Source organism: Synchiropus splendidus, chromosome 1, assembly GCF_027744825.2.
Source record: "Synchiropus splendidus isolate RoL2022-P1 chromosome 1, RoL_Sspl_1.0, whole genome shotgun sequence".
NCBI classification, from domain to species: Eukaryota; Metazoa; Chordata; class Actinopteri; order Syngnathiformes; family Callionymidae; genus Synchiropus; species Synchiropus splendidus.
The window spans coordinates 60230763-60242957 of record NC_071334.1 but is presented as its reverse complement, the minus strand read 5'-3'; the positions used below and the strand labels follow the sequence as shown (position 1 = coordinate 60242957).

The following is a 12195-nucleotide window of genomic DNA, read 5'->3' as shown; positions in this document are numbered from 1 at the left end:
ACTTCGCTTGACATGGCGTGACTTATTTGCAACACATTGTGTTCAGCTGCTTTAATTCAGAACGCCATCTTTGCGCTAACGTTGTCTTCGGGCAAGTCATCGGTAACAGCTGCTCTTTATTACATACTAAATTGGCCATCGGGTTGATGGATCCCTGACAGAGAAGTCGATGACATGAGTGCTGCTTCTAAACAAGCTGCAGCGACTGGACAGCTTCAGTCAGTCAGTCAGTTACTTGCGCTCTTTCCAAAATACTGTCATATTATTTAGCGGCTCGAATACCAAGGATTCCATCCGTGGTCACTTGTGTGTTAACGTCAATGTTGCATTCAAAACAAGCCCATTAAACCATCATCAGGAATCAAGGTTTTTACTGATAGTGATTGTGTTGCGTTCCATATGCATGCTCCACAGAACACATCAATGCTGGGCAGGGAAGTGTTTTTTTGAAGAGTTCAGAAATCCGATTACTTTATGGACTAGTTTGTTTTCCTATGAAAAGCAACTGAATACTTTTATTTGCACTACTTCTTGTCCTGCCACCTACATCGACCACTGTGAGATAACTGTTGTAAAGCGGTAGGATTTAAGAACATGAGCGATGAAAAACTCTTATGTTGGTGTGAAAATTGTGTCTGACAGTGAAGAATAAACATTGTTGCTGCTTCTAGAAAATGGACATCAGCAGGTCATCACAAAAAATGAGGTTTGTATGAGGCTTGATTCATGCCTCGCATTCTCAGAAACCTTTAACCTATATTTGCTTGTAACCGCTATTTTCATGAGAACGGTGAATGAATTATTCAAATGTGTTTGTCTGACAAGTCTTTAATTTTGCCATGTTATTTATGTATGTAGGAAATGGCTAACCGCAGGCGAACACAGCACTACATTCAAAATCTTTATGTGAGGCTTTTTCCTGCTTCAACTTCGCAAACACACAACCTAAAAGAATAGGATTGTAAAATGCAACAGAAAGAGGAGGAGGGGGAACTAAGGGTAGATGAGATGCTCATCTTTAGCCTTGTAAAGTCATCCATCTTATGATGCGGGTGATTGTGTAATTTCAACCTCATACGTGTCTCACTGTTGCCTATAAAGCTCCACAAAAGTGTTTTGTTGAGGGCCATAACCAGAGGCTAAGATGTAATGTGGGTCTTTAACCCGCTATATATTTCGCTGAGGCCTTTAACTCCAGCTTCTTATCATTAGACTTCTGACCCAGAAGTTAATGTGCCATGAGCCTTTGCTAAGCATGCACGAACATTAGCAATCATAAATATAAATGTGCATGTGCCATGTCTGTCTCTGAGGCTTAAGGAATGAGAAAACCCGAGCAGGATTGATGCTTACATTAGTCTGACAAAAGTGGGCCAATGACCCCAACCTGGAATCAAATGTTGGCTCATGGAAAGAGTTCTTGTAATTGACCATTTGGGAATTTGAGGAAATTCAACATGAATTTATTTGACAAGGATGAAACAGTAGGTAAATTTAAAGCAATTGATAGTATAATGCTTTTCCATTTAAAAGGGGGAGACGTCACCAATTGTTTGATGAATTCCAGTATTGTGCTCAAAAGGTGCATTAAAATTCGGATGGAGTGCTGCAGACAAGGTCAGCTTTGAATCATCCTTTGTGCGATCATTGAATGGCACCAAACAGACTTAACAAGAACACAAACCAAAGAGAAATCTGCCAGTTGTTCTTCGTGCAGACTTCTACAGTATGCCATTCCCCCCTCAGTCTACCTTTGCATCACTCCTGCCTCAGGGCTTTCACCTCCTCTGCTTTTTCACCTGTCATCAGTGCGGGGGCTGACAGACACCGTCTCATCGACGGCAGAGTCTTTTGACAGGGCCCCACGCAAATTAGAGTCAGAGATTTCTGCAGTGATTTGTTTTGTTCAAGTTCGTGTTAATGGTGAGTTTAAATATTTTTCATCAAACCACACAAGTGCGATGAGCGTGATGAAAATTATGTGACAGGTCTGTTATAAAATGGAGTAAACAGCTTCAGATCACTACAATTGACTTAGCAGTGTATGGGCCCCCGACACTGGGCTGAGAGTTTTGCAGTGTAGGGAGAGCTTTCAACATGTGGTTAAGTGCGACTCCCATTGCTCCCTCATGGTCAGTGAAGGAGGCCTTTTCTGATAGATGCTAAAGGAGGTACGTGAAGGAGGTGCAGTGCCCTATTCTGTTTTTCATTTGACCTGGAGAAGGTATTCCACAGCTTTTGGATCGGGTGGACGCCCCTCAGGTACAGAAACACGACCATCTATGCTGGTGGCAAGAGAAGGCTCATTGCCATTGAGATGCCAGAGCTGACAGTTTGTCAGCGGCTCTGCTATGCTTACAATTTGCTGGTGGATAAGGTTTGCGATTTGTGGATCTCTGGATCATTGATGTATCTTTCATGTTGATGGAATAGAGCTCCAATTAAAAGAGGACGCTTTCTGTTCTTATGGGCTACTTGTTGAGCCAAGTTCAATTTACCTTTTCCACTAGCTTCCTGCTCTCATCTACAGAAAGGTGCTTTCGTCTGTGACATAAATGAATGATTTAAGGTGATTGAAAAGAGGAGGGCTTCAATGTCAAGTAGGAAAGGTCTTCTATAGCAATACTCTACATGGTAAACGCCCTTTTTGGGGCAGGACCAGCCACCCCTCCACCTCTATCAACTCCCAATAGATCTGTTGCCATCCGCCAGTCCTCATGTCCATTGCGTTATATTGAGCTGTCCTGGACATTCTGCTTTTGCAGGAGGCTCTGGGACAGCCTCCCAGTAAACACTGCAAGGATTACCTCTCACAATTGTGCTGGAGGAGGTTTCTGAAGAGAGAGAAGTCGTCTTTACTTCGGCCTGACCGCAAAATGAATGGGTGGCTGTTGAGACAGTTCTCTCAAAACTGTTTGGTGGCGGTGTGCATCAGGGTTTTTATGGTTTTAACCAGGCGTGAAACATTTCCTCGAAGCACTGTCTGTATTCAGGGAAATCTCCTCTCAATGAAGCCAGTGTTTTGTGGCTAATCCGCTACTTACTTCTAATAGCATTTGTGCCCACACTACTTCACTGGCAATCTGAGGACCCACTTACTTAACTTTTGTTTAAATGCTTTACAGTTGCTTTTTACCTAGAGATTATTTAGCACCAATGGGATGTAGAATATGATGAAAAATTAATGTTTTTAAAAATGTTTTTAGTGTAACCCATTTTAGAGTGTAGAATTTAAGTTGAGGGGTTGAATAAATCATCCAGGTTTCATGTTAGTTTTACTTATTTGTGTCTACACTACATCAACACTGATTTTAAAAAGAACTATACCCATTTCAGTTTGATGACTTGTGTGAATGGATTGTTCTTGTTCATACTCTAGGTCTTCTCCAAAGTCCTAGATCTAGAAGCGTTGATCTCTTGTTTCCCTAAAGTGGGGAATTTCACTCATCAGAGATAAAGGCATGTGGTCAAGACATGGAAAACATACGTGTCGCAGCACATTGTGGGAGTAATGACATGGTAAGGATCTTGTTCAGGCTGCATTTTAAGTCCACACGTGTAACCCTTGACTGCTGAATCCCTTTGAACTTTCTCATATCCTTGACACTTCAAATTGAATTCATAACATCGCTCAGATTAACGGTGGTGTGTGAGCCAGAATGTGATCAGAATGAGGTCAGAATTGAGAATTAGCTACTTCTGTTGCTTGTCTACAGGAGGCTGCTTAACATAACCAAGGCTTTAGATCACAATTTTGGAAATCTGTTCAGTCATTCGGGGGAAGCAGAGCAGCAAACAGGTCTCTGTCTTCGCTCTATTTCCATGAAAATACACAAATGAGATTGACCTCATGCTTTTTGGACCAGAGTTGTTCTAATGATTTGCTCTGGGCTTCAGGAGGTTCCACTAATTAGAAACATTAGACCAGAACCCACACAGGACCTGAACTACTTCAGGTTGTGTTTGTTATAGCAACACTATCCTAAAATAACCGCTGTGCCTGTTTTCATCGTCTTTGGAGAATGTTGGTGTTCAGAAGAAGCATCATGAGCGGTAACTAATAAATGATACGATTAAGAAGGTTCCTTATCAAGTAAAAGCGTGATGCGCCTGAATCCATACGTCTGCTGAGGATGAACTCGGTCCGTTCTGTGTCCCGATGCTAGTTATTTTCCATCTTCGTTTCATCATCACTGTCACTAATGCTGGTCACTGTGACTGAAGGTGAGGCGTCTACCTTCACACCAGAGTCGCACTCTTGGACAGCTACTTAGCTGAAATGTATGTATGGCTTTATGAGTCTTTAATATTGTGGAGGATATTGAATGTGCTTTTGAAGATCATATGCATAATTTAGCCCGATTCAAGTATCTAATTATGGTGCTGGATAGAAGCAAAGCCAAACCATAAACCATTTGGAAATCAGTCTGAGAAAGGGTTAAACTGATGACACTGACTTAAGTTGCATCTGTGTGATGAAAGAAAATAAGAGGAATGTTTGAAAAGGAAACATCCACATGAAAAATAGCACTGTCAAAAGTTAAAAATAAATAAATAAAAGCAGAGTTGGTGCTGATCTTTCAAGATTTATTATATCCAGTGTTGCTGCAGTTGCTTTGAAAAAGTAAACAAAACTGATGTGTTCATGACGGATGACTGAGTAGAAGAAAGTCAATATAAATATTTAGTTGCCAGAAAATGACCAAAAAAATAACGCACAGTGACTTGGATAAAGTAACTTGAATCTGAATAATAATAGTGATGTCAGATTCCTTGTTTAGTGCTTACTAAGTAATTATGCTTATTTGCAAAATAAATAAACGAATATGTTCCTGTTGCTGTTTTTCCAACCAGCTACCAATACTAACTAACTTGTTGAGTTTGTCCTTGAGGAGTGCTGACTGCTTCCTGTTTGCAATGAAATGAGAAGAACAGTTGCAGGGTTGGTGAGGTATTTGCATAGCAGCTGTCCTTTGCAAAGCATGCTGGTGCTATTCTGGTTCTATACTGTTGACATTGAGAGCGTCTTGTTAAGGGTCTTTCGTATTGTGCTTGTTGCCTCTGTCACGTCCAATGAACTGCCCATTTGCACATGTGCGGTGGCATGTGACGGTAAGCTGCCCAAAATCTGTTGTGGGAACAACTTGGGATGCACAGAAATGGAAAAACGGAAACGGAAAGAACTATGCCAATTACTACTACCATTGTATTGACAGTTCTGACCAAAAATAAATAACCTAAAAACGCTGACTCAACAATGCGCAATGTAAAACTAAATGAAAGTCAAAAACAACGTCATGTTGTCCAACCTTCACTCATGAATGATGTACGGGCTTCTAGCAGACTGGGCAAAGGCTGTACAACGAGGGAGTTTTTCTGCGCTCCTCCGTCTTGCAGCTTCTCAGCATGCATGCTTTATTTCTATCTAAATGTGAGCATTATAACATGGATCGATTGCAGACACGATGACATTCAGTGGATCCAAATAGGTCTCACTTCACGCCTGGGACCACTGCAATTAAAGGAATAGGAATCTGCTACAGATGCATCAGAGGTGCAGGTCTCCACAGCTAGCGGATCGAAGGGGGCGAGAAGACGGATGTTTTTTAAGTGATGTGACTGTCGCGGGAGCTCGCGATCACTGAAGCGAAGACCCACTTTTGCGCACAGGATTTCCACCACGTAATAAGTGCGGCATAGAGAAACGATGCTTTACACATCGTGCATACCGCTGTTCATCGGTCTTTCTCAGAAAAACAACTCCTGATGCATCTCTGTTGCCGTCTGTCAGTTGGTCTGGTAAACTCAAAAGTCTCATGGCTCAAGTCAAGTTTTGTTTGTTCTTGAACAACACACTGCAGATTGCCAAAAAAAAGACTCATGCTGAAAATCAATAGACAATTAAAGTCGACAATTATGTTTGTGCATTCTGTCGGAAACTCGCACATACACCAAAGAAAAACATACATACTCCACACGGCATGGACATGGAAAAAGATCCAGCTGCATTGATGGAAAAGACTTGTGTTCCTTTAGCTGGACAAAGCTTCTTTCTGCTAATGCTGTTTACCTGTTGGCTGTTTCAGGACTGGTGTTGTGCTCGAGCTTCTGCCAGCTGTACAAGTCTCGCCCCAGGCCCTTTGATGCCTTTACAAATAATGTCAACCTGCAAAAACCAGAAGTGACATTCCCAACAAATCCTCCCAAATCTATGGAAATGCACATATCTATATGTACACAGGCACCTATTCACATAGCATCAGACCTTTGGGCTGGGGACTCGGGCGGCACATCAAAGCTTTGTACATCAGCCTTTCGGAAGCATCCCACAGGCAGCGGATGAAGAGGGAACTGGAGGGGAGAGAGAAGATACAGATGATGAAAGGAGAGAGCAGAAAAATGAGAACAACACTCGAGGCAGAAAGTTACAGGAACTAACATGCAAACATTCACCATGTTTACACAAGTGATTTAAGGAAGTGTTTTGCATCCCTCAGATAAAAAATAGTCTCCATTTTTATACTATAAATGTGTTTTTGGTTTTTTTTTTTCCGCAAAATTTTGATTTATACCCCTTTTAATCATCGGTTTTTACTGAATAATAGTGAAATAAATGTTAAATGATAAATTCACTGGTTGAAAATCAGTTGATGTTCCAAATTTTGGCACGGATGAACAAAAACAACAAATTCTGATTCATTCAGGATCTGATTTAGTACTTAAAACAGTTCTGTTTTGTTTTCCGTTGATTCTTTAATTGTTCGTTTTTCCATTCATTTTCATTCTGTTAATTTTGCTTAATCAAGATGGTTCACTGTCCTTGGGAGCATTATTAGCTTAAGCTTTGAAGAGCTGTTTCGACAGCAAACGTCACAGGATAGAAGTAAAAATGCCATTGTGCTTAACAGCCCACCTGGTACTAACTAGTCACTAGATATTAAGTTGGACCCTCCTACTCCGTTGTCTGTACCTCGTGAGATGTACTGAAACTTTTTCACTTTTTTTCAATCTATTACAGTGATGTAAATATTTGCGTGTTGATTCCGAATGAATGACTGAATTGAAAGCCCTGTAGCAACCTGCACAAATTAGGGCAGAGACTTATGAGAGAGCCATTTTGATTTATTGACTATTGACGAAAAATAATCGATCCAAATAACACAGAGTGCACCACATTACACTATGTGATCAAAACAACCATGACGAAGGAGACCAAATGAGATTGCGCTGAGTGAAGGACATTTATAAAAACTTTGGGGTAGAAGCCCAAAATATCTTCTGTGGACATTGATCATTGTGATGTCAAATTTTATTTTATTTTTTAATGTGATTATAAAACTTCTGATGATTCTATTTGAGTTTGTTTCAATCCTCATTGTTAGACAACTATGCATTTCGTAGCACCCCAATTAACATTTTCTGGCTAAGCCATGGTCATTGCAGGTTGGCTCAAGTCTCCTGTGGGTGAAAGGTTGGAGGAACCCAGGCCTGATGGACACACATCTGCACACCACGAACAGACACACACACTCACCTTTTGACAAGTTTACAATTGTTTTTATGTATTTTATTTATTATTTTATGTCTAGTGGAGAACAACTGTGACCACATGATAACATGAAGAATGTACAAATGAGTTGCAGAAAAGACCCTAAAACACCAGGTGAAGTCAAACCTGGGACCAGAGAAAAACACATTTGATAGTTTAAATTTTGTTTCAGTCACCATATCTTATTTGTTTCAAAAGGCGGCATCTTTGTGGATTCCAAAAGAATAGCCCTGTTTTTTTCCCTGTTGTAAGCGATGTGCTCTACTTTGGTTGGCTGTGAGGCATTTCTTTGCCTTCTGCACGGATCCTTATCTTGCCTGATATATTTCCCTTGTCTCTTTCTGAAGGCTCATCCTATTTCTTCAAGGGGAAGGAGTACTGGCGGGTGCCGAGCAGCGACATGGAGGCAGAGGCTGGATTCCCCCAAATGATCGCCAAAGACTGGCTTCTGTGTGCTGAGATGCAGTCTGACTCTCCAAACGCAGAGCCCAAAAGCACGGAGACGCGTGTGAAGGTGCACCAGCACCCTGACCACGCGGAGAATGGCTTCGAGGTGTGTTCCTGCACCTCTGACTCTGCCTCACCTCTGGGTGTCCAACTTTCTCCGTCTCCCCTCTGGCTGTTGTTGCCACTCTGGACACTCTTGCTCGCCGTCCGCTCTGAACTGCGATGATGCCAAACGTGGAAGCGAGTTGAGAAAACAAGAGGGCTGACAAACAGTTCCACATCGAAGGTGGAATATTTTGTTTCATGACTTGTTTCGTATCGCAAAATGCCCTATTATTTATTCAACGCCCCGTCTGGTTGTCGTCTGCAGGCCCTGCAGCATCACTCCTAAAGATGACCTGCATAATTATGTTACGTTACAACCCAGTGATTTATCTTCACCACTCAGTGCGGGCTACACAGCATGGGTATGACTGATCGGTGCATCCCAGTTAAAGTGATGAGAAGCGCTCTTGTCATAAGCAGGTGGTTTTAAAGTCGTTGCATTTATCAGTAATAGTCAGAACACACAATTATTCAAGGTCATCACTGTACTGAAACAAAAACCAACTGGCTGCAGGAGAAATTAGCAACATTGTTTTAAATTGGTTCCTCTACCACTTGTTATGTTGTGTTTCTTTTTCAGAAGCTCTCATTTTTGATCAGCTCCTTAAGAGCCCAGGAAATCTATATGAACCAACTGCTGGTCATGAGTCTTGGCTGCCCAACATTCCAAGGGCAACTTTGCCATCTTGTGTTGTGGGGCGGCTGTACAGCACCACGTTAGTGCTCGAGCCCTAAGAGGCCATAAACAGAAGGCCACGCAGGATCAACATTAGTTACATGTTGCAGAGTTTCAGCTGTTGTAGGATGTTACGGGACTGGATCAGGCCTGGACTTTGACATGCGTTACCAAAGCATTGCGTTACTCATCTGCACCCTGGGAACATTTCAGAGCCGAGCTTCTTTGCTGCCGCTGAACTACTGAATACACAAACATAAGACTAGCATTCATACGGACATTCTTACTGCAAAAGAAACTCTAGTTATTTTTCCAAAATATTTCACCGCCTGAAATCCTGCTATTGGAATAAAGTTTGTTCGGTATTTAGTGATTGGCACGTCAGCCTTTCAGAAGCATCCCACCGGCAGCCGAGGGGAGAGAGAAGATAAGAGCTTGGTCTGGTACACCTTCCTTCACGCAAGGATGGAAACCTCATTTGAAAACCAGTAACCAGGTTTTTTTTTGACTGGTCCAATGTTCTATTGCGAAAGTGGACTGGATGCACTTTGCCTCTCATCGACTGACTTCCAGCCAGAACGACACGCTTTAGCAATGATCGACAGGGTTTCCACGCTGCAAAAATGAAACATATTAAGGGACGCAGTGCTTCAGGACCATTTTGGGGTGCTTCAAATTGGAGCGTGGCATGTTGGGTGGGCACAGTCATTCACCCGAGTTGAGGCAATGAATCTCAATGCTTTGGTAACACAACGCAAACCCACAATGTGCAACTGAGAGGTGAGGAGAAATGCTCCACACCATTTTGGGGGTCTTCATGATGATTCTTTCCACAGTCCTTATCAGACGCCACACAAATCAAACACGCGTGTAGGACCTCAAATGCGGGTTCCAAAAACTTAAAACTCCTGATTCATATTTGTAGTATTTTTGGAATGAAAGGACACAGGCTGAGGGTAATTAATAATTGTGTTTTTCATGTTCACGTATTACTTGTCATGCGATCGTGAAATGCGAAATCACATTCAAGGATCCTAAATGGAGAAACCTGTCTGCAACGGCGAAGCAGAATAAACCCTAACAGGTTTTGGTAAACATTTGTATGCACCAAAGAGAAAACAGAGAATATTTTTTGACTCACCCTGACAGAAAATGACGTGTCACAGATGAAGTCTGGGTGAAGAGTGAATGTGTTGGGTGCAGAGGCTGCAGCTTGGCAGGTGAGTGACACGCTGACACGTATCAGAAGACAGGTGAATTCTCCCCCCGGGGGGGGGGTGTAGATAGTTATGTCTACAGATGACTGACCTCCCAGTATGTCAACAGGACGACATATGAATGCGAGCGGGGATCGTGACAGGCGGATGAATCATATCCGTCACTGTCAGCAGATGACAAAACCCGAGGGATGGATGAAAAGCAGAGTGATTTACAGTAGTTATTCAAAATGGTAACACCACAGCCATTTGTGTTTTCAGTGCTTGAAGTTGCTTTTAACAGCCACTCATTCTTAAAAGCATTCCGAAAATAAGCTGTGTGCTTTGTTGTGTTTTTTGCAAAAGGATATGGTTCAGATGTTTTTTCAGACAAGTCTGCACTGCATTTTCCCCTCGTGAACAGATGAGATGAATGTTAATTTGAGCCCACTTCAGTAGCACCACAGTACCAGAGATATACTTGCTTATATTTAGAAGCTGCAGCCATTTGCAGTTCAACGTATACAGCTAAAAGGTGAAAAACTCTGGCTGTGTTATTAGAAAAAGATGGCCAAACCAATGGATTAACCAGGACTTTCGTGATCAACTTTACTCTTGAGCCACTCACCCTTTTTCAAATGTGAAGAGTTGGTGGTTTATCCAACTAGAGCTGGACAAGACAGAAAATGACTTGCTTTTGAACAGAAACCTGTGAAATACATATGCAGTAATTGAGGCAAGAGACATAATTCAATTTGGTTTCCACATTTATATTAATGTTGCAGTTTGATCCTATTTGAGGTCCCCTGTTCTCTATTTGCTAAAAGAAATTTGTTTTCTGCTCATAAGCAGCAGCGTCATTTGTTTAGGAGCTTGTCATCAGTGAAAGTAAACTTGAATGGCTTGTTATTCTTCGCTACATTCACCGGTGTTTTTGGCAATTATTCGTGGGCGCTTGAGCTTTATTAGACTTTCATGCTTTAAAATTCTCTCTTAAGTGGATGTAGAGGACCTTTTTTAAGACCTCATATCCCTTATGTGGTTGTGTTCTTCACACGGCTCCTCTTCAACTTCTTTCACGAGCTAAACACTCATCAATTCGAGCGGCTTCTGGTCGTGAAATTAAAGTGGTCTGTGCTCTTCTCATGTCAGATGTTCTCTGATGTCATTATGTTTCTTGCTTATCATGCATTTATGAGTCATCAAATGGTGATATCAGGAATTATCATCCACAGGACTGTAACAATCATGATTCTGCTCACTTCTCAATTTAAAGACAAATATGCATCTGATAATCTCCTTCCATAGTCTACGTCTGGTTTCATATACCTGAGCATATATTCAGCTGTACTTTCAGTTTTATTTGGGTTGAGGTGACCTGTTGTTTCAAGTGGACTGTGTTTTCTTATGTAAGATATTTTTGTAAAAAAATCAATAAATGAATAAAAGACTTTATCACAGGAACCTCAGCGCGAAATGATTTTGAATACAAAACTCTAACAGGAAATGTGGAATTTATTGGTTGTCATTTTAAGAGCATTGAAGCTAAAATGACAGCTTGCAGACACCAACTTATTGATGCATGTACATGAAGATGTTCTTTCTCTCTCGCAGGGTGACAGGCATAAATTGAGTGACGAAAGAGAACAAGAAGCGGTGAATAGGTGGCTGCTGCTAACATTTATTTTTTACTGTTAAATCAGCCATAGACCCTTCAAGATGAAGACATCTGGAGATCAAGCCCTTCAAACTGTCCTACATTGTCCTGTAATAATGTACAAATATATTTAAAAACCTGACAAGACAATTTTTGAAGTGTGAGAACAAAAGGTTATTCGCAGACCGTCTGGTTTGACAGGTAGTCCTGCAGAGTTTTGACATGAAATGGAAAAAACGAATCCTTTCAATCCAAGTCCACATGACTTGGTGCAGCTGTCCATTGAAATCATGTCTGCATGCACCATGGTGATGCTTTAATACAATTTCCAACTATACTGTCGTATTTGGACTTGATTTGAAACTCCATTGTAGTTCGCTGGCTGTGAATAGATTTTGGGGCTGACTTTTGACCTTTGGCGGTTCCTCAGATCCTTTGCTAGTTAGCGGTCTATTCAGTAGGTTAACATTTATTCAAATCCGTCTCATCTCATCTCAAGCAAAGCACTATATCCAGCTTTTGGAGAGCGTAATTTCCCAAGGCCAAGCAACAGATTACTGAACAA

General features: G+C 41.5%; 1 protein-coding gene across 1 annotated transcript in view; it reads left to right on the top strand.

The window, feature by feature from the left end:
• Positions 1–11691, top strand: part of LOC128750658 (matrix metalloproteinase-17-like) — a 72910-nt gene extending 61219 nt beyond the window's left edge. Inside the window, exon 10 of the mRNA XM_053851042.1 lies at positions 7897–11691. Within this exon, the coding sequence (XP_053707017.1) occupies positions 7897–8222 (326 nt within the window). The 3' untranslated portion in view covers positions 8223–11691. The remainder of the gene's footprint in view (positions 1–7896) is intronic.
• Positions 11692–12195: the final 504 nt, after the last annotated feature.